This window comes from Tupaia chinensis, unplaced genomic scaffold (genome assembly GCF_000334495.1).
Source record: "Tupaia chinensis unplaced genomic scaffold, TupChi_1.0 Scaffold140301_1, whole genome shotgun sequence".
NCBI lineage: Eukaryota > Metazoa > Chordata > Mammalia > Scandentia > Tupaiidae > Tupaia > Tupaia belangeri.
The window spans coordinates 3,198,587-3,222,376 of record NW_006200179.1 but is presented as its reverse complement, the minus strand read 5'-3'; the positions used below and the strand labels follow the sequence as shown (position 1 = coordinate 3,222,376).

At 36.7% G+C, this 23,790-nt stretch overlaps 1 protein-coding gene across 1 annotated transcript in view; it reads left to right on the top strand.

The window, feature by feature from the left end:
• GBE1 (1,4-alpha-glucan branching enzyme 1) overlaps positions 1 to 10,770 on the top strand; it is a gene marked incomplete at its 5' end in the record, with an annotated part of 110,564 nt that extends 99,794 nt beyond the window's left edge. Inside the window, 2 exons of the mRNA XM_006162606.3 lie at positions 342 to 459; positions 10,007 to 10,770. Coding sequence (XP_006162668.1) covers positions 342 to 459; positions 10,007 to 10,063 — 175 coding nt within the window. The remainder of the gene's footprint in view (positions 1 to 341; positions 460 to 10,006) is intronic.
• Between the last annotated feature and the right edge of the window lie 13,020 nt (positions 10,771 to 23,790).

The window sequence follows — 23,790 nt, the reverse complement described above, 5'->3', positions numbered from 1 at the left end:
TTTCTAGGTAAAAATAGTCCCAAGGGATTATATTGCTGTTCAGTGTGAAAAAGAATAGGTTACTTTAAGAGAAAAGTAGATTCTCTGTTAATAGGTATATTTAGACCCAGGCTGGATGATCACTTGATGAGCTGGGATGAAAGATAACAAGGATCTCACGGATATGTGGACTGGGCCTAAAAAGCCTCTTTAAATATGAATATCTCTGAGATACTGAAGAAGAAATAAGTACATGGTACAAACCGTGATTCAGAATATTCACTGTTAAATTGCTGTCTCAGACTTAGTTTATAATGTCTCCTTCAACTCCTGAACCGTTGTGACTTCCTTAAGAACCATACATTCAAAATTGCACTAGATTCAGATGCAGCAGAGTATGGAGGACACCAGAGACTGGACCACAACACTGATTTCTTTTCTGAGGCGTTCGAACATAATGGGCGCCCCTATTCTCTTTTGGTAAGTAAGACTCATAAGATATTTTCGTTCTATGTTAATTTAATCCTTTAATTTTATAGTAATGTTTTTTGTTCGAAGAAACAACTCTTTGAATGAAATAAGAACCGTGGAAAAAAGGAGACGGTGTACTGGGGAAGGGCCTGTGTTGGAAAACCAAATGGAATGTGTGGAGCTGGACTAAACTGGGACCTGGAAACCTGTAGTCAAGGATATTTAGGGGACAACCTGAAAATATATTATTAGAATTAAAAATGATTTTTCAAGAAATAAGAAGGTTATTTTAAATTTTTACTTCAATTACGAATATCTCTATTCTTTATGCAGCAGTTTCTTTTCCTTCTGTTGTTGCTTTCTCCATATGTTAAGCAGAGTTCTATATTTCTGAATATCTACTGAAGTTTAATTTAGAACACCTTAAAAGAATCAATAAATTTTTTGTTTGTTTCATTGTGTATATTAGAGACTGAATTCACGCCAGTTTTAAAATTCTCTGGTTTCCTTATGGTACTGAGGAAAGCTTTATATTATATAACAGTTTTTACACTGTGATATTGACAAAAATGATGAAATACCACTGTAAACTACCAGGTGCAAATTCTTTTAAAGATGTAAAATTTAGCAACTCTCTTGATGTGGAGTAATTTGTCATTTAATGTTTGGTCATATAGCAGGTTTAAGGCTTCATCTACATCATCTTTTTCCCCCTGAATCATCCTGTTTCTCTTTCTCCCTCTCCCTTTCTATCTCTGTCTCGGCTGTGCCTTTTCTTTTTTTTTTGACTTACACATTGGCTTACACTGTGTTTTGCATTTCTGATGCTAGAAGGTATCTAGCAAATACTGGGTTGCTGGAAAAGTCATGACATATCTCTCCATGTTTTTCTATGCCAATATGTGTTATGACTTTTCCACAACCCAATATATGGCTTTTTTTTAATAGGTGTTTAAGCTCTGATTTCAATAAATTCTCTCACTTCAAAGTTGTGTAAGTCAGACAAGAGAATCTCTGGATACTCCTCGATTTCCCACTTTTCTTCTATTTTCCCATCTCTTTGATTGGTACCAGCACTTCACTATGTAGTCTTCCATATTATGGACAGAACTGATGTGCCAAAGACAGTGGCCTAAAGTAGACAAATAGAACAGGATTACGAAGATTGGGTTTGTTCAGTCCTAGGCTGTGTGGAAAGTGCAACAGCTGTAGGAGGCTTAGGTGTGTGCCCTACATGTGGGTATGTGTTGGTGATGACACTGGCATAGCTTAACATATAAATGTTATGTGAATATATTATATTATATATATATATATACATACATATATATATATAGAGAGAGAGAGAGAGAGAGAGAGAAACCTATGAATTTTTAAGAGGACTCAAATCAGATTCGACAAAGAATTACTGCTATCATTTGTCAGAATATTCCATTTTGACATGTAAAGTAATGTTGATAAAAAATAATTTTAGAAGAAAATTATCTTAAAGCTCTGAAATAACAACAACAACAAATAACTTTTGAGAAGCAGCAACTGATTATGATACAACTAAATTTTAGCTAGCTGAACTAGACTATCAGGAGTCTGAAACATTTAGATAGCAAAACTCTTACATGGCCAACTTTCCCCAACACTCATGTATCCCAACGGGGTACTGTAATGGAGAGAGTCCTGATGCCATAGTGAAATGGTCACAGAATGCCTTGAGATAGGCTCTGGGATCAAGCCCTTAGTCTGCCATTTACTAGCTCTAAGACTGAGTAATTTAACTGTGTGTACATCAGTTTTCTTCATCTATAAAATGAGGATTAATAAGAGTGTCCTTCCTACAGCAAGAGAGTCTTAGAAAGCATAAACTCATTGCCACGGTTAACCTTTTTAGAAACTACAAAATGCTATTGCACATGTATTTAAAAGTTATTGCCATGGCTATCTGATAATTATTTGGGGATTTTAAATATGACAAGACAATAAATGCTTTGAGGTAGCACCATTAAGAATACCTTCTTCTAACTTTGGGACATTTGTAATCTCAGTGAAAAGTTCATAGTCTTTAGCAGTGGGCAATGATTCTGTAAGAGCAAAGATATTCTGTCCTAATTAAAACAAGTCAGCTAACAGTGGCAGAAGCAGTCAGGAGATTACTTTTCAAGCACTAATTAAATTGATCTCTCAAATATAGAATGTACAGCTCTAAATTAGCATGTAGAATGGAGAATATATCCTAAGTCTCAATAATTTGTAAGGTAATACAACACCACATGCAACTGAGAGAGGGGAAAAAAGCCTAACTACAGCCTGTAATAAAATTCTGATCCAACTCGGGCAGGAAGATAAGGGTGACCATGTCTTCTCAGCAACAACATTTTGTTTTCGATGACTACAGGTGCTCCAGGAGTTACTGATTTAAATAAGTCTTTAAGCTAAAGATGAAATTATCACTGGTTTTTATATCAGAATAAGTGAGGCCAAACAGAACAGTAAAATGTAGAAAAATCCAAGAAAGCAGGTTCTCATCTTGATAGAGTTATTTTGCCAAGGACCGGAGGGTTGGAAATCACATTTATAAAAGTACCTATTATAAGTGCGCCTTATTATAAAGGAACTCCTTATTCAATTGATTCATATGTGCTGGGATCCAATTGAGTTGCCTGAACATTGCTAAGTATTATAGGTCTCATGCCACTGCCAGTGAGATCGTTCGTGCCTCCCACACTCCCAGAATAAAGGAAGGGAATCGAGGACAAAATATAACTTTTCCCTCTTCCTTAAAATTTCTGCCAATCATAACCAGTACACAGCATTTGCTAAAGCTTAATTTGCAAGCTCAATAATCCCAAGGATCTGCTGAATAAGTGTCAAATCTGTTTTCAAAGATAGCAACAAACAGAGCTCGAAGGAATCTTAAAATAGCCATCCATGCTGCAGCATCAGCAGGTACTGCTAGCACTGTGTCTGTGTGCTCCGTCAGTTGAAACTGTGAAGCCAGGGGATAACTGCATGCGTACTACCATTGCAGCGTATTTGCTAAGGTCAGAGTAGCTCACAAATGCCGAAAAGCGATAGGGCAGAACTTCTCCATTCTGCTTTACTGGCAGTTATTGGAAACTCCATTTTAGCAGAATCTTTTCTCTGTTTTCTGGTCCCTAACGTAAGAACTTCTGTGTTAACCTGTTTTGTTAATCAGTGCACTGGAGTGGGGAGGCTTCATTTCTCTTTTCTGGCTCATTAATTCAAATTCCATGGGACAATGGTAAATCACAGATTATTGGGGTTTAAATGAATTAATTTTTTTTTTTTTTTTTTTGCTATAGGGTGCATGCACTCGCCAGAAAGACAGAGACAGAAAGACCCAAAGCAGGAAATCACACCACACAGGGCATGGCCACACCGCAGTCCCTTCTTCTCCTCCATTCTCCTCTCAGGATCTTAGGCACACACGCACATGCGCCCAGCGTGAGTTTAAGTCACTGGGTCCGGGACTTGAACCACGGTCGACTACATGGGAGTCCAGTGACATAGCCATTACACTAACTGCTGGTTCCTAAATGAATTAATTTCTTTATAATGACTGAAGCAGTCCCAATGATGACAATGTGAATAAGAGCTATAGGTTTAGCATCAGTCACTTTGCACTTAGACCCCTTTTCAATTAAAAGTAGCTCTGTTTACTTCCATTCTAAATTTGGGAGTTCGAAGTAGACTTTTGGTTTAAGTAAAGGATTCAGCATAAATGTATCTTTTGTATTGGTAGTAAGTTTTAAAACTACAACTTAACTGTTGGAAATTTTCTTTGTTCTATCCAAAACTATGAAAAATGTTTCTTGTTTTTCAGATTAAAAATTCTCAATTCTTAAATATAACTTTTTCAATGTTTCCAGTTAGATGAGGTAATACACATTTCCATATAGAAATACTTAATAGTATTTATTATCTGTTTTCTCTTCTAACCCTGATACAAAATAATGAATGTGAGAATATTTTTCTTGGAAATATTTTATGAACTAAGGCATATATGTGAAGGCAAATTTTTATATGTCGGTTGTATTTTCTAGAATAATTTGTAAATTTTTCTGGAAGCATGTCTATGTAGACTCATGAAGGGCCTGATGCCTTTTTCATTAAATGATGTTATATAATACCAAGGTTACACTTGAATGTGATGTTGCTAAGTGTAACAATTTCTAAGAAAATTTAAACATTAACCTTTAAAGTGTTAAACTGTTTCTTTTGTTTTTAAGTTTTGCCTTTTCAAATATTTGAATCCTCATTTTCAAAATCCGTGTAATTAATTTTTGCAACTCAGTGATGAGCCTAGAGGAAAATAACACCTTGGATCACATAATAGAATATTGTATGATCAACTGGGGTTTTTTTTTTTAGCATTACTTATGGTTAGTGTAGTAATTAAGTCATTAAAGTGGTCAGGATAACTAGGTTGATTAACATTCATTTAATGCTTTTAACAAATAAATTTTATTATGCTATGCTACTAAAGAGTTGCCCATGAATATAGCTAGGAAATATGAAACTCGTGACCACATATTACGTTGTCTCATATGATTTTTATTTTCTTTTTAGTTATCATAGGGTGCATGTGCTTGCCAGAAAGAGGCAGAGAAAAAGAGGGAAAGTGAGAAATCACCTCGCAGGAGGATGGCCACACTGTAGTCTCATCTCTATTCTCCTCTCTGGATTTTGGGCATGTGCATACACACACACACATACACACACACGTGCCCAGAGTGTATTTCAAGCTGGGCTTCAGTACTCCAACCATGTAGACGGCCCTGTGGGATCCAGCCACCTTAACCACCACACCACTGGCTGGCCAATCTTGTGTTCTTTTAATATGGTCTTCACTACAGCATGCTTAGGATTAAAAAGGAAATAAAGAGTCACAGTACATAGAAATGAAGGGTCACAGCATTTGTTATTTGTAACATGCATACTAAATCGTTTCTATATATATGTATTTAAATACAAATTGTTTGTATTTAAATATACTTAAATATTTATGTTTAAATGTACTTAAATTATATTCTTGTTTCTTTAGCTGTGTGAATAAAAACTATTTTTTAAATTAAAACTATGAAATAAGAGTTACAGGGACCAGCAGTTAGCGTAATGACTGTGTCGCTGGGCTCCCATGTAGTCGACTGCAGTTCGCGTCCTGGACCCGGTGGCTTAAACTCATGCGCGGCGCGTGTGCGTGCGTGCCCATGATCCCAAGAGGAGAATGGAGAAGGGATTGCAGTGTGCCCATCCCCACTGGGGGGGTGATTTCTCACTTTCTATCCCCCTTTCTCTGTCTTTCTGGTGAGCGCATGTACCCTATAGCAAAAACCTCTCAAAAAAAGAAAAAAATTAATAAGAGTTACAGACTCAGTGCTTAGCACTAAATTTTAGGGACCCCAAATTGTTCAAGTCCATAATTGTTTACCATAAGGATTAACTCTGATTATCATAGGTCCTCTAGTATAATTGGTAGTTATTTCCTAACAAAAGAAATTGATTTACATATTCAGAATCCTAATAAAGGAAAATACTCAAAATTTCATAAATATCCATAGTTAAGAAAAATCACTTGCTTGAGGAAATTCTTTCTTGTTGCTTGTACCACACGGCCTCTAGAGCAACATAAACACATTCGGGTAATTAACACTGCAGTGAGAAAATATAATTGCACAATGTTCCTGTTAATGATATTTTACAATTATCAACTGAAGGTTTTTGAATGGATAGTATTAAAAGGTCTCTAAGAGTGACTGAAATTGGCATCATAAAACTCCTTACATAAAATGACCAGCCTCATTTAGTGAGAGTTCTTGGAGTATTTTTTTAACTATTAAATGACAAAAAAAGGAAACTTAATGCATGTATTACAAATCTTGAACTTATGACATTTTCCCCCTTCCTTATAAATTTGGGCTAGTTAAAATATCAAAACATTAAAGAAAGTAAGACTGTCCCTAAGTCATCAGTATATAGTTATTACTTGAATTTTATTAGCAAAATTATTATATACTTAGGAACCAAATGGAATAGATTGCACAATTGCATAGGATCCAAAGAGGAGAATGAACTGACTTGTCTTGGAATATTACTGTACCACACATGAGAGAAAGGTTTCATTATTTGTCCAAAGCGTGACAAATGTGTTTCATTGCAACTTTCTCAGAAGATTTGCACTTATCAGAGCCCTTTTATCCGGATTATTGGACAATGTCATATCATAGAAATGTTTATAATGTAGAAGTAACTGGATTTTTTTTGGGGGGTACATTTCTTAATGATACTGAGACATTTAGATTTTCAGTTTTAGGTTGCTACGGCAGAACCATTCTGATTATAACCTGCTACCCCAAGGAGTACTTAAGCCTACTTACTGTGATCCGCAACCTACATAGAGTAGAACTCTTGCCTCCTTTGGAAGAGCAGGCCCCTTTCTTGATTCAGGCTTGTTTATAAGGCTGAGGAGGGAATCAGACTGGGTTTCTTTTACTTCTCCTCCTTTGGGATGGTCTGTGTTGCTTTTGTCTGTAGCTTGATTGTGGAAATATACGGTTCTTTGGGTTGACCTACTTGATTCATTGGTAAGAGTCCTGCTTTGTTCGTAGGTACCTCCAGCTTCCAGCCATTTTATCTTACCGTTCGCAGTCAAAAGAGAAAACATTGCATAGAAGAAATTATTTTAGGAGATAAATTTCCAAGTGGTTTGAAAACTCTAAGACATTAAATACAATGTGTAAATTATATAGAAACACATTGTGGCATTGAAATATACGGCTTCCCCACACCTAATGACTGTAGGGATATAATAGTTATCTTTTTAGAAATACTGGGTTGCAAATCAGACTGTGAGACATTGAGCTACACAGTCAAACATTAGCATTTTTCAAGATTTTCTTAGATAGTTATCATTTTCTAAATCATTATTACTTTAAATTGAAGATTATAAAAACTGTTCTCTAGCCAACAGAATTTTGCTAAGTCATCAGTATATAGTTATTACTTGAATTTTATTAGCAAAATTATTATATACTTAGGAACCAAATGGAATAGATTGCACAATTGCATAGGATCCAAAGAGGAGAATGAACTGACTTGTCTTGGAATATTACTGTACCACACATGAGAGAAAGGTTTCATTATTTGTCCAAAGCGTGACAAATGTGTTTCATTGCAACTTTCTCAGAAGATTTGCACTTATCAGAGCCCTTTTATCTGGATTATTGGACAATGTCATATCATAGAAATGTTTATAATGTAGAAGTAACTGGATTTTTTTGGGGGGGTACATTTCTTAATGATACTGAGACATTTAGATTTTCAGTTTTAGGTTGCTACGGCAGAACCATTCTGATTATAACCTGCTACCCCAAGGAGTACTTAAGCCTACTTACTGTGATCCGCAACCTACATAGAGTAGAACTCTTGCCTCCTTTGGAAGAGCAGGCCCCTTTCTTGATTCAGGCTTGTTTATAAGGCTGAGGAGGGAATCAGACTGGGTTTCTTTTACTTCTCCTCCTTTGGGATGGTCTGTGTTGCTTTTGTCTGTAGCTTGATTGTGGAAATATACGGTTCTTTGGGTTGACCTACTTGATTCATTGGTAAGAGTCCTGCTTTGTTCGTAGGTACCTCCAGCTTCCAGCCATTTTATCTTACCGTTCGCAGTCAAAAGAGAAAACATTGCATAGAAGAAATTATTTTAGGAGATAAATTTCCAAGTGGTTTGAAAACTCTAAGACATTAAATACAATGTGTAAATTATATAGAAACACATTGTGGCATTGAAATATACGGCTTCCCCACACCTAATGACTGTAGGGATATAATAGTTATCTTTTTAGAAATACTGGGTTGCAAATCAGACTGTGAGACATTGAGCTACACAGTCAAACATTAGCATTTTTCAAGATTTTCTTAGATAGTTATCATTTTCTAAATCATTATTACTTTAAATTGAAGATTATAAAAACTGTTCTCTAGCCAACAGAATTTTGAGACCCATTAAAACAAAGTTTAATGAGAAATAAAAAAACTTCTCTAGCTATTATATTTGTAGCATAAATTTCTTTAAATTTAAATATTGCTTTAATCATTGATGTTCAAAATTAGCCAATTGTATTGGTGTATCACAAAAACCTAAGAGAAAACAAAGTCACTGTGTTCATTTGCAGAATTGAGAATTGTCATAGATATGAATCCTATCCAGTGAAAATCAGCTGTTCTATTATTTTAATATTTTTCTAAAGCTGTTTGTTTTATACCTGTCTTTCTGGTTCTAAATTATAAAAGCCTTTATTTTTTTCATTTGTCTGTCAAGGTTTTACTTAAGAGATAAAGTGACTGAAAATAGTGAAGTATTAGTAAAGTCATAGTGGAAAGATTGTTACAATGGTGACAACTCTAACGTTTTTACTCTTTGCCTCATTAATAGTTAAATATGTTCTGTACAGTATAGCACACAGATAAGTATCGAGCTGTTCAAATTATTTCCCAAGTTCTAAAAATTATTACAGATATAAGTATATTAGAGACTATGTTGTGCAATGTACACATACTGATCCATTATTACTCCTTTATTCATTATTCATTCTTTTATCATGTCATCATTGGCACCAGCTTGGTCTAGTGGCACCTACCAGGGGTTAAAAATTAAGAGACAGATTGTGTCTGCCCTCATAAACTTCACAGTCCAGTGGGGAGGATAGATACAAATCCTGAAAAAAAAAAAAAAGAATTGATTAAATGTTCAGAAAGAAACAAAAAGTGCTACAATAGGAAAAAAAAGAGAGAGAGAGAGAGAGAAGGGGGGGCTATTAAATCTGGAGTTGTCAAGGAAAGCCTCTCCATGGAGCTGTGAGTTTTGAAGATCCAAATGTGGCAAGAAGTACTTGGAGTGGAAGGCATGTCATAGGCAAAGGTCTGAGGAAGGAAGAATTTGGCATATTCAAAGAACTGCAAGACATCTGTGTCTAGGACTTAGTGGGTGACAAAGCTGAGCTGAGAGCAGATGTAGGCAAGGAGAAGTTGAGTCAGTGCATGAAAAAACAAATTTCTTCTCTTTCAAATGCAATAGCAAGTTTTTTGAGGAGGAGCCTAAAGTAATTTGCATGTTGTATCCCTTATATTACATTTCAGTTTTTATACTTGAAATGACAGGAAGAAAAAGAAGACAGTATTATAAATAAAACATATCACTGTTATTCATCTAAATAGGGTAACGTCATGAACTGTAGGGCAGTCTTGTTTCACTACCCTGATGGTGTCTGAATTTGGCAGTGAGAGTGGCATTTATGTCACACATGGTTAATCAATTTTTTTTTCAAATCATATGGAGCCCTCTAGTGGTGATGGCCTTAAAATAGTCTTTATGTTGACAGAACTCTTGTAATGGTCCAATCGAGCCTTCTCAGAGCCGGTAGCATTGTAGCTATAACTAACTTTTAGGCAAATGCAAGGCTGCATCATGTCTCTGTCTTTTTGATATAATGACGGCATGCCCAGTATTTCTTTCAGCTGCACTGACGTGATTGTGTTTACTTAGGTGTACATTCCAAGCCGAGTGGCCCTCATCCTACAGAACGTGGATCTGCCCAACTAAAGACACCTGCTTTCAGCTCTGCCGGATGCAAATATGTGTTTTATTTTTTGGTTCTCATTGTTACACAGCTTAAAATGTGTAAGCTTTTCAAAATACAGTTGTCTAGCCAAAGCGTCAGATGTCTGAAATTCAATATTGTTATAAACAAATGGTTATCAAACTTTTCTTTAAGAAGTAGAGGATGACAGTATGCTTAAAATTTTAGAGATCCTAGACCATATTGTGAAGCCATCTGAGCAGCTAGGATATATTATATATATAATGTCTCTAAGAAATTGTACCACCCTGTTCAATTATTTGATTCTTTTTAAGCTAGAATTTGAATAATTTGTCATGTATGATTATTTCTGTTAAATGTAACCATTTTTTTAAGATGGATATTTGATGGCCTTCTTTGTTCTAATATCGCTTGGTTTATTAATTAGAAGGTATAAAGATAGCTTCTTTGTTTTTCCAAATTATGTTTAGAAGTAGTATACTACATATGTCATAATAATATAAACTTAAGTGTATCAAAAATATTCTAAAAGCCATTATCTATGAACTTACCCACGCTTCATCTTGTATAAGTTTGATCTTATGATCTTTTATTCACTTAGTATCTTGGTAGATACTGATATCTCAGTCTTTCTGAAGACCTGGAATGGTAATTGTAGCATTTCAGTAAATCTTTTACTTTCAATCAATAAAAAAGAAATGTAAAATTACCTTTGCTAATGTTTACTTATTTGGAATGAATACCAACAAGCCTTATCTCAATTCTGATACCTTCCCTCTATATATTCACATGTACATGTAGGAGTAGGAAGCAGGGAAAATGACTAATTTTTCTTTCTTGAGGTACCCTTTTGTAAATTGAAATTATGCTTACTGATTCAGATATCTGAGCTGCTCTTCAGCTGTAAACCTGAGCCCTTTGAGAAGCTGAATTAACTATCTCAACTCAGTGGCATATCCTTTCATGAAACTGCTCCTCAACTTATTAAATAGGAGGCCACAGGTCTGAAATTGTTGATAAGTATAATAATTTATTCTCAACTAGGAATTCTGTTGCACTCATGAGACATAAAGTATCTGTCACTTTTCTTCAAGATTTAATTTTTTTTTCTTTACATTAATGTCCTCTTGCTTGTTTTTTCCCCATTTTTAGTCTGATTATTTATAATTAATCAGGAATATTTTTAAATCCTTAATGAAAAACTCATTCAATAAAGGGAGACACAATAGAGACTTACTTTTATAGCTTAACCTATAAATTAACCATCACTCAAACTTCTTTGAGTAACACCTTCACTGTCTAGAACTGAATTGGTTACTGGCTTTAATTCCTAAGTAAAATAGTGGTTTGATATCCTGAAAGAATCAGGATCTGGGACACATGACTGACAGCCATCTGCAATGCATCTCCTTATGCAGACATTGTCAGTATCTTGGTACTGTCATGATCTGTGTATTGTACCTGTTACTGATGACCACACAGCATGCAGTCCTGATGTTTCATAGTTCTGTTTTAGACTCCTTACATTTGCATTTGTTATGTGTGAAGAGATAAGCAATGTATTAGGTTTTTCTTTTAATAAGAAATTTTTTGGCATTTAGAGCTCATTTTCTTTTCGTTGTGACCTCTGTGGCAAAGTTAAAAAGAACAGGGTGATTATAAGCTGAAATTATATTTTAATTGTATTGAGTTACTTTGCTAATATGTTCTATAGGTTTGATAATCTAGAGTTAGGATTTTTAAGAAAATGTATCTATTTCCTCCACTGAGAGTCCGAGACAGGCACCCCAGTTGGATCTTCACACTGCTATTGATTTTCAGCCTCTGCCAGCCAGGATCTTGGACCTGTGTCTCAGGCCATAAATTTGGAACCACCCCATGTGGCCTCAGCATCAGGGAGTGTTATACGTTTGGATAACGGTTTGTCGTGCCAAGGGTCACGTTTTGGAATTTGGTCTTAGTGGACAGTGATTGGTTGTCTCCCAAAAGTTTATGTGTTGGATCATGGTTGTATTAGAAAGGTGTTAAGTGAAAACTTAATCTTTTTATGGCCTCACTCAAAGGATGAGGCCTTTGAGTGAAATAAGGTCATTAGGGTGGGGCCCCTATGATGCAGTCCTGGTAGGTTTATAAATAGAGAATGACACCAGAACAAGAGAGAAAAATTCTTGGGCATACACCACTTCTGCTTTGCTTAGAGTTCTTCTTTCCCCCTTTTTGTGGTGTCTTTGGACTTTCCAGGCTCCAGAATCATGTTTTGCAAATAAATCTCTATTTTCTTTATAAATCACCTGATCTCAAGTATTTCTGTTAACAATGCAATAATGGGTGAAAACATGGAGCACTGTATTACTATTATACCACAATATAGCTGGCCTAAAGTTAGAATTTAACAATGTAATGTAAGTTTATTACCCTTGTCAAGGGCCCCTCCCCTTACCTAGAAGAACAATAAATGCATATTGTAGGTGGGAATTATAAAAATACTTGCCACCCAATAAAATTGTTCAGAGTCTAAAATAGAATTCAGAGTTTTAAAAGAAGTTTCTATCACACCACAGATGGCCTTTATAGAATATTCTATCATTCTAGTATATTTCGCTGTAGGATTTTTCTTCCTGTGTTATCAACATTCTCACCACTATGGAATCTGTCAGGATTTCCTCATTGGGTATGTGTTTCCAACAATCACAATAGAGAGGTACAAGATTTTACTCTATGTGCTTTATAATCATGTTTTTTTCTCTGACATGTTTATCACCAACATCAGAAATGACAGTGACCTATCTTGGTTGACCGTTTTAGAAAAAAAATGTTAGCCATTTTAATTTTTTATGGTTTAGAAACCAGATGACTATGAATTTTTTTGCATCAGTTTCTAATATTACTGAGTGCTATTAATTGTTGTATTACACAAAATAAGATTTATTGCTAACGTAGTGATTTATAGCCTACTAGAAAACATCATAGTATGTAATAGCCAAAAATCAAATTGTAACCATTCTTTCTAGAATGTTTCCCACTTCATACAACCTGAACTCTGAGGGTCAACTCCTCTCATGTATTCTTTCCTGTGAAGTTGATGTTTGACTTTGCCCTGTTCTTAGATGATGTATTCATCTCATATAAAATGAGGAACTTAGATGCCATGTTCCTCAAGTTCAAAAAGAACCCAGGGACAATAAACTGACTTTTCTCATGGCAACTGTAAAAGAATGCATGTGCTTTTTTCTCTGTGACTTGACTCAAGCACTCCCCTTAGCAATATGAATAGACTGTTTGTCACCTATCAGGGTTATAGCCATTGCTATGTGGGATCATCGTAAAAGAGGTTGTCTGGATAAGGAGCCTATTCAAATAATGCAGAAGAGAGTGCAGACAGATCTGGGGGGAGGCAGTGAAGTATAATGTGTTTTCCTCTCTCATTGTGCTTTCAGCGTCAGGGCAGGTGTCTTGTTACCATCTCTGGTCCTGCAGCCATTGAATCTGGTGATGAACACAACAGAGAACACTTATCCCATTGCTCTTCCTGTGTGGAATGAGCCAGTGCAGACAGACCTGATAGAAATAAAGACAGTGGAGTGGCTTTTGTGACTGGCCTTGCTACACCTCTCAGATGACTTCGTTTTACCAGTTTTAGTTTTGCCCTGAATGTGAGTTCCTTCGTGTGGTAGGTTTCATTTGTCTATCCATTCTTTATATAGGGGTAAGCATCGAGCTATGAACTTTATTTTCTAGGTAGAATATTCTAATGAAAGGAAGTAGGAATCTAAGGCAAAGCAATGTCATGTCCTTTATGCAGGAGAGTTCATTTATCATTCACAATGTGTTAGAATTGAAATGTAGATAAATTTTCTCACTAAAGCCAGCCTTTAGGGGAAACAAAATCAAATGAACTCTCTTCTAATTTTTCTGCTCTATTATCTTATTAATGGTGATTTGTAGAATATTGCAGAGAAACATTCTATACTTTAGGGCAGTATTTCTTAATTGGTACTGCAAAGAATTAAGATACAGTAGCTACAAGTGTTTTGTCTCTATAATTTAAAACATTACATCTGGAACCTCTTGGCAAAAACAGCAGAGAAAATAATGCGTATGCATGTGAAAAATACATTTTCTGATAGATATGTGTGTGCTATAGGACATGTCGTTCATGAGTTTATTTATGACTCACAATTTTTCTTATCATTTCTACTGGACCAGAGAGAGGTGTTTGGCTCTCATATACGCTGTGTAGACTGTTTTAGCCAGAAGTCTGCACTGTATCTTAAAAGAAGAGTAATAGAGGTCATTTAACCTGGGTTCAAGTTACAGATTATCATTCTCAGTGCACCTCACTTTTAAAAACCTTTGGTGACTCTTAGATCTTATGCAGGATTACAAAGCAATTAAAGTAAAAGAGGAAAAAAGCATTGTCATTGGTTTCATAAATGCTATTGTTTGATCAATAGCTACCTATCTGGTGATTGGAGATGGAGATGCCCTAAAGGTTTGTTGTCAGGATCCATGGCCACCACCACCTGTCTCAGAAGCTCTGAAGAAAGTTATTGCATTCTCCCATGAATGGAAGTATAGGCTACACTACAGAGAAGACTTTTTTGCATTTCCTCAACTACTGTAGATGAGAGAAAATACCCATCCTCCACAACCCCCTCTATTTTCTTTCTTTAGCTTTTTCTATGAGTGCTCCAGAATGTCCCAGTGAATTCTGATCAGTGTATGCACCCTTAGCGTTTCAGCACTTCCAGCACTTCTCAGACTTGGCATTTGTATGACTCAGACTTACAAGTAAGCATCAACAACCTTTTAATGGTATCAACAGGCCAGTGTAAACTTTATACTAAGTGAAATTCCCAGAGACAGAGCAGAGACACTAGGTGTTAAGGGTTTCTTTTGTTCCCATTCTCCCTTTTCTGTTCACAGCCTAGCATGGACTGCTCACAAAGGAATATATAACAGAACAAATTTTAAAATTTCAAAAGACAAATCATACTAATTGATCCATGTTTTTTTTGGGGGGGAGAGGGAATTGAAAGCCCACACTTTCATCAGAAACATAACATCATTAAATAGATGTTTGCACAACCTAATATTAATTTCTCCAGGGTACAGAAATAACACCCATTGTTCTGGAGTTTTGACAGTTGTCTATAATTACAGTAAGATGATGCAGAGCACAAAAACAACAAAACCTATCACAAATTATTTTGCCACACAAGGATACAAATGAGGTTAAGTTCAAGTTGTTTGTACATACTTACCTAAGATAATACAAAAAATAAGCTGTAAATGCATGAATAAATTCATCCAACATGGATGCATTTCTTTTTTTTTTTTTTTTTTTTTTTTGCTCTAGAGCGCATGCACTTGCCAGGAAGACAGAGAGAGACAGAAAGTGAGAAATCACCCCCCCCCCGGGAAGATAGCCATGCCACAATCCCTTTTCCTTCATTTTCCTCTAAGGATTTTGGGCAGACATGCAAATGCTCCTGGCATGAGATTAAACCACCAAGAAAGGAACTCAAACCGCAATCGACTACATGGGAGTCCAGTGACATAGCCATTAGGCTAACTGCTGGTACCCATGGATATATTTTTATATACAGCATGTATAGCATATGTATTAATATATGTATCAACATGTGAATACATGCAATCCTACATTTATAATGTGTAGATCAACTGAAAACATAAAGTTCACCGATTCCAGTCATTGTATAGTACTAATGAATAACTTGATCATGGTATGATAGTTATATTCAATATTAGGTATTTTTCTGATTGCATTATAACTATCAAATCTAAATAAGTGAATATTTGTTTATTTTTTTTTTTTTTTTTTTTTTTTTTAGTTTTCCAGGAGGTGCTCTGCTTGCTGGGGAGAGAGAGAGAGAAAGTGAGAAAGCACACCCACCCCTCCCCCCACCGCCTCCCACCCACTTAGTCATGGTCACACCACAATCCCTTCTTCTTCCTTTCTTCCTCCTTTTGGAATTTTGGGCACACAAATGCTTGACATATTTTTCAAGCAGCCAGATCTGAGACTGGAACCACTCAGTTGACCACGTGAAATCCAGCCACCTTCACCACCTGACCATGGCCTGGCCCTAACAAATTATCCTATTTGGGCTAAAGTTTCCAATCTGGGGACCAGCAGATGGCTAGCAGTGACGTTGCTGTTCTCCACTTGACCGACTGTGGTTCGAGTCCCAGACCTGGTGGCTTGAAACTCACACAAGGCACATGTGCATGCATGCCCGAAACCCCAGGAGGAGCGTGGAGAAGGGATTGTGATGTGGCCATCTTTCCTGGGGATGATTTTTCATTTTCTATCTTACTGTCTCTGTCTTTCTCCAGTTAGCACATGTGCCCTAAGGCAAAAACCTCTAAAAAAAAAAAGTTTCCAATCTATACTATAAAATGGCAGTGTGTGAGTGTGTGTGTGTGTGTCTGTGTGTGTGTCTGTGTATTTATGTGTGTTTGAAGCTTTTGGGAGAATTTCTCATCTCAAATTGTTTAGCCATGAGTCTATTTTCACCCAAAAAGACAGAAGAGGGAAACAAAATAACTTGATCATTTTAAAATTTATGTTCATTGAGGACTCCTTTTTAAACAAAACAAAACAAAAAAAAAAAAAAAAAAAGAAAAGAGGATGGGAACATGTTATAGGGGACAGGAAAGGCAGCTAATAGTCACAGCTGTAACAATTTGAGCAGGAATTCAATGTATGATATAAAATACGATATTCATGAAATGAATTGGTGAGTAAATGGGGGAGAAGAGACAAATTCTATACACCTATACAGGAGTATGCCAGATGGTTTTCATAGATATCCCTCCTGAAGAACATAGCACTTTGCTCTCTTCATCCCGGTGCCTGCACATCAGTAAGGGCTGCACTTAGTGAGTAGCTTCAAAGAGCAGACGGGCATGGGAAAAAAATAAAGCTGCATTGCACAGTCCTAGAAAACAGTCCAGCTGGGACCAGCAGTTAGCATAATGGCTAGACTCCCACGTAGTCGACCGTGGTTAGAGTCCCGGACCCGGTGGCTTAAACTCATGCTAGGCGCATGTGCGTGCATGCCCAAGATCCCAAGAGGAGAATGAAGGAGAAGGGATTGTGGCATGGCCATCCCCCCGGGGGCTGATTTCTCACTTTCTGTCTCTCTGTCTGTCTGGCGAGCACACATGCCCTATAGCAAAAACCTCTCCAAAAAAAGAAAAAAATAAAACAGCCCAGCCTGGTGATGATGCTTAGCGTGGTCAGCGTAAGTCAGGTGATGGTATGTACTCTCCATACTGTGTGATGGGACTGAGGAGAATGGAAAAAACACAACCCCCAAAACATTAACTGTGAGAAAAATATGTTTTAAAAAGTTGAGAGATTGTGTTAGAATTCTCCCCAACAACAGATCCAATGGAAGATTATATGTACACATACACACATGAGTTCTTCTAAAAGTTGAAGGAAGAGGGAACAGCAGTTAGCGCAATGGCTATGTCGCTGAACCCCCATGTAGTTGACCACAGTTCAAATCCTGGACCTGGTGGCTTAAACTAACGTCGGGTGCATGTGCATGCATGCCCAGTATCCTGAGAGGAGAATGGAGGAGAAGGGATTATGGCATGGACATCCCCCCTGGGGGTTGGATTTCTCACTTTCTGTCTCTCTGTCTTTCTCTGTCTTTCTGGCAAGCACATGTACCCTATAGCAAAAACCTCTCAAAAAAAAAAAAATAGTAAGTTGAAGGAAGATGCTTATTATATAAAAATAAATAAATAAATGGATTTAAAACTACTTTTTGCACCAGAATAAATTCATATTCTAATTCTATTTTCCACAAAATATTGAGTTTCTTCAGAGGGAGAAAGATTTTTATATACAAGGAGGTTATATATTGGACGGTCTGTGTGTCTGTATAGCGTTGATTAATGAATCTAACATCTGTAGGGGAGGCCAGAAAACTCAAGCAAGAGTTGACTTTGCAGTCTTTTAGGTGGAATTTCTTCAATTAATGAAAAACCTCAGTTACTGCAGACCTCAACCACGTTGTCGAGGGTAACCCTTTTTTTCTCTCTTTTTCTTTTTGTTTATTTTAGAGTTTTGACCATAGGGTGCATGCATATGCTGTAGAGTGAGAGAGTGAGACAGAAACAGTGAGGGGGCACATAAGAAATCATCCCCAAGTGGGGATGGCCATGCCATAATCCCTTCTCCTCCATTCTCCTCCTGGGATCTTGGGCATGCACACGCACACACCTGGCATGATTTTCAAACCTGGGACTTGAACCACGTTTGGCCATGTAGGAGTCCAGCGATGTAACCACTAAGCAATCTTCTGACCCTATAATCTCACTTTCTTAAAGTCAACTTACTGTAGATGTTAACCACCACATCTACAATGCTTTTACAACACCTAGATTAGTATATGTTAAATAACTAGGTACTATAGTGTAGCCAAATTGCCATATAAGAATAATCAACTCGGGAATATTCTGCGAAATTACCTGACCAGTGAAGGAAATGCCAATAAGGGAAATCTAAGAACCTGTCACAGGCAGCACCAAGCAGGCCAGAGAGGCGTGATGACTGACTATAATGGGTGCGGATCCTAGATGGGACTTTGGAACAGAAAGGAGACATTAGTGGGGGAAATAGTAAAATCCAAATAAAATGTAGAGTTTAGTTACTAGTTTTGTTTTTAATTGTGAGGGAAAGAAAAGCGTCTGCTTGAATAGACAGTTCTTTACAGGGGCAATTGAGTGTTACAGCAAATCAGCCAGTGCTCCAGGGAGACAAGCCAGAATTTAAAGATACTTTGCTTGGGGGCCTAGGAGCCTGTCAGCAGTTTTCTACAGTGACAGAAATTATGACAGCAAGTTGTCCCTTTGCCATCTTCCCTGACCAACAAAGCAAAGGTCTAAAATCATGACTGTGTGGAAGCAAATGTCTAAAGTGCAGGTCTCTTGGTCTGCTTGGATTGCTTCCTCTGAGATTTATTTTTCTAAACCATTTATTTATTTATTTATCTCCTTATCTATTTGTTGTAATTTTGGGCCACTGCATCTGGGACTTGAACCACAGTCAATCATCTGGGAACTCAGTGCCTCAATTTCCACGCCTCCTGCCAGCCCCAACCCCTCTGAGATTATTTAGACAGCAGCTTCCAGGTGAACAAATAAAATGTTCTGAAGCAAAACTCAGAACATTTTATAAATTTTGATAAAAATCTCTTCCACATTTAACTAACTAGTAATCCTGTAGACAGAACAATTCATTCATACAATCTGAGAGCAATGTATGGTTAAGAAACAAGATGTGGGTAGGTCGATGGTGCAGTGGTTAAGGCACCTGGATCCCATATGGCCACCTGCATGGTTAGAGTCCTGCATCTGGCACCTTGGGAAACATGCCAGGTATGTGTATGTACATCCCCCAAAAGAAATGAAGAATGGACGAGAAGGATTAGGTATATAACCATTCCCCATAGAAACTGTTTTCTTATGTCCTCTTTCTCTCTCACTATTATTCCCTCGACACCCAGTGAAAGCATGTGCTCTCTGGAAAAAATCTAATTAAAAAACAAACAAACAAACAAAAACAAGACCTTTGTAAATGTTCTCCAAAAATTAGGAGCCATGACCATTGGTCTCAGCTAAGAGAAGCTAGCCTGAAATTACAAATAAGGGTATGCCACTCGGAATATATGACCTCAAAATCAAAATGGAAGAAGAGAGGACGGAAGAACTGCATATGCACACACACACAAAGGCCAGAATCGAAAGTGGTTTGTTCGCTGTCCATTACCACTCTATCAGCCAAAACTCAGTAGCATTGTCCTGACCTACTCACAGGCGAGGCTGGGTTTTTCAATGTCCAGAAAGGTGAACCAGTGAAGTGAAGCCATGGTATAATATTGACCGTATTTGTCAACTAAGTTTGGGAAATCTTATGCACTATTTCATTTTACAGACTTATAATGTAAATTAAATATGAAAGACCCTGGCAATTCCTATAAAAAGGAAATCTGTCTGTTTCTGAACCTTGACATTGTTTAACTCAGTCCTCATTCACAGAGAACATCAATAAACATCTTAGAAATAAAATATTATGCTTGCTTAAACATAGTTTGATATGCTAACTTGAGCATATATAACTCTTTTTTTTTTTTTTTTTGATGGCTGAAAACTCATATTTTACTCCCTGTTTTTTGTATTGGGAGAATAGGGGGTAGGGAGTATTTAGAATACTTTTCTAGGAGTTGATGTTTCTATTACTGCAGACAATCTTATTTCTCTCGGTTCAGAATTTTGATAGGTATTAAATTAGATCCTCAATTACTGACCTTAAAGTTCTGCAGATTGAGTTTCCCTGGCTAATATGAAATTTTAGAATCAGACTGATGGCCAACTTCCAGAAAGAGTAAAATATCATAACATGCATTTTATTTCTTATCTAATTGCTGTTTTGATCTAGGTTTTTGTCAACCTTAAAAAGTATTTTAGTATATGCATATTTGTAAATATAAATAATTTTTTGAGAGGTTTTCGCTATAGGGCATGTGCGCTTGCTGGACAGACAGAGAGAGACATAGAGACAGAAAGCGAGAAACCACCCCCCAGGGAGGATAGTCACGCCGCAATCCCTTGTCCTCCATTCTCCTCTTGGGATCTTGGGCACGCACGCACACGCGCCCGGTGTGAGTTCTAAGCCACCGGGTCCAGGACGCGAACCGCGGTCGACTACATGGGAACCCGGTGACATAGCCATTACACTAACTGCTGGTTCCCAATAATTTTCAGAGTAAAGACAAATAGATGATGAATCAATCAATAATAGATCAATTAGGTAGATAGGTAGACAGACAGATGAATAAAATTTTTTAAAATGGCTTTGGTTATTTGGATGACACGATTGCCATTATATGTTTCTGTTATTTATTTATTTATTTATTTATTTGTTTGTTTATTTATTTATTTATTTATTTGTGATGAGTTGTCGAGGAACCACTTAGAGCTAATGAGAAGTACCAGAGCTTTCCTTCATATTTTACTCATCTGAATCCTGGAATTTCTAGATGCATGAAGACTTACACCCATTGTTGTAAAAGCAAGGTGCTAAATCTCATTATAATGTGTCAAACATTTTAAAGTATTTGTGGGGGTAAAAATGAAGAATTTTCTGTTTGTGGCAAAAACAGTAAGTCCTTATTATATGTGCTGTATCAAACTTTCATCCCTTTTTACATCTATATCATTAAAATTGTATTGTATATCAGAAAAAAATGAAGGTAATATGAAAAGATAAACTCTCAGTATTGAGCAGAAGTAAAAACTAAACTGAGCTACATGAATACATATTTGCTGACAGACAGTCATAAGATGGAGTTAGTAATATTCAACTTTAGTTTCAATCTTTTGAAGGTGCATACTCAAATAAAAATCATTCTTGTCCCCCTTGGCCAGTTATTTCTAGTACTTGTCATAGCATTAGTACAAGTATACTGACCCCTTCCTGACTTTTTGGCTGATTAGCCAAATGTCAGTTTAAAATAATGTCGTTACTCATTCACTACTGTTCATTCATGTATTGAGACACCGTGCCGTACGTTAGAAAAGTAAAGAAAAATAAGTGATGGAATATCCGTTTAGTAAGATGACTACTGTTGCATAGGAGCAAATAGATTTGGTATTGAGACAGAATCTGCCAGATTCCTGGCCAATGTCTATTCTTCTGTCTTCAGTAATAAAACCATTTTGCAGGTTCCAAAAGAGATTTTTTTAGGCTAAATTCTAAGGACAAGTGGAAACTGAATGGAACTTCCAGAATGACTTTTTAAAAGGAAAACAAAAACCTGGGACATTTACTAATAATGACTGTCTACCTTCTCCTTTCGTTCCTTGGAAGGTGGATGAAATGGCTGGAGGTCTGCATTCATTTTAGCAATGAGACAATCTGAAGGCAAAAGGGAAAGGTAGAAAAATAGTCAACTTTGGACAATTTTAGACCGATCATATGACCCTAAGCTGCTTTTGCTCTAGATTTATTTTATGCAAAATAAAGCCTTTCATATATTTCCTAATATATTTAGGATTTTCTGCTACAGGCACTCAATCTAATCCTAAGTGATTCACTTATCAAACTAACTGATCCCAAATGATGAGTAAATAAAGGAACAGGCCCTGGATGAGGAAGATTCAAGTATGTGGGTGAGCGGGGCTGTGGAAATACAGAAAGAGGTATATGTGCACATTAGAAGTGAAAATTATATCGAATGCTCTCTAAACATGCATCAGTTCATCTGGCATATACTGCTAGTACTAAGCGACTGATGCACATGATCTATGAATTCAAAGACAAAGATTAAGGGTGAACTGATAGGTTAGGGCCAACTTAGAAATAGCCTTTAATGTGTGAACTAAAAAGATAGGACTCTATTTTTTAAATGTTATAGAGTCATTAAGGATTATATACAAGTGAGAGAAAAATAATATTAAGAGTTGAAAGGACCTTAAAAGCTTCCATTGTACTGATGTTCAAAATATGCAGTGGGAAACCCTTGTAAGACCTATTTGGTAGGAGAAGATGCAGCAAAGGGGTTGGGCTGCTGTCGAGGGAAGAATTCATGGCACCCAGACACCTTACGTGAAGAAAGTATCCTTCTACCTATTCATAATTCTACATAGCACTTCTTTGAGCCAAATATTCCAAGACAAAGAGCATTTGAAATCTACAAATCTAAGCCCATTTAAAATTGTATTTATTGGAAAATTTTGACTTGGATGGGCCTTTTACCCCTGACCGATTGTGAGTAAGGAATTGACCACAATTCTACAGAATATTAGCCCATTTTTCTCAATTATGTTATAGTGCACATCAGAGATGTACTTCAAAAAGATCTGAGATGTGTTTTGAAGGGAATAAATGTCAGAGGCTAGGTGACCAGTAATAAAGCCTCATTCAATAGCAACTCCAGAAATGGCCCGAAGCCAGAATAGTAACTCCACACATGTAAGGGGGTGTATCAGCTATCCTAAAAAGTTTCTAACAGTGAAGCAACTCTCTACTTTAAATTTCTTGTGATTTAAATATTCAGGATGAGCTTTTTTTTTTCTATTCTTTTTTTCCTGGCTGCATACTAATTTGTACATGGTCTGTGCTTGTATTGTAATTTTGCAACCTACAGCCTGAAACTTGGGATCTGATTTTTTAACACATCATCCAACAGCTGAAACAGATAATATATTGTTTCAGGCCAGGTGTAGGTGCTCTAGTTTTCCATTGTGCCTTGGGTTCAGAATTTAGAATTCTGTGCTTTATCTTTCTGTAATCTCAGTGTAAGCATCTTCCCCCACATTCCTCCTGCTCATCTTTTTCTTGTCACTGTTTTCCAAGAATCTCTGCAACTCTGCACATTTCTTTTCTTTAGGCTCTATGGTCAGGTCACTATGGGTGATAATTAAGTAACTGATTTGCTACTGAGCCTTATCAACTACTGTCTCATTTTCCACTGACAATAAAGTCGCTACTGCCTTCAGATCTCATTAGGTGAGGTCACTAATATAAAATCTCATCGTAAATAGTTCTTTACTGTGAAAGTATGTCTGTGACGGTCAGTCAAGAAATAGACATCGTTAGATGTCTTATAAATGCAACATGATGATTATAAGGACTGGTAAAGCAAAGGTCAGGAGGTTATGTCCAGCAAGAGGTTTAACAGAAAAA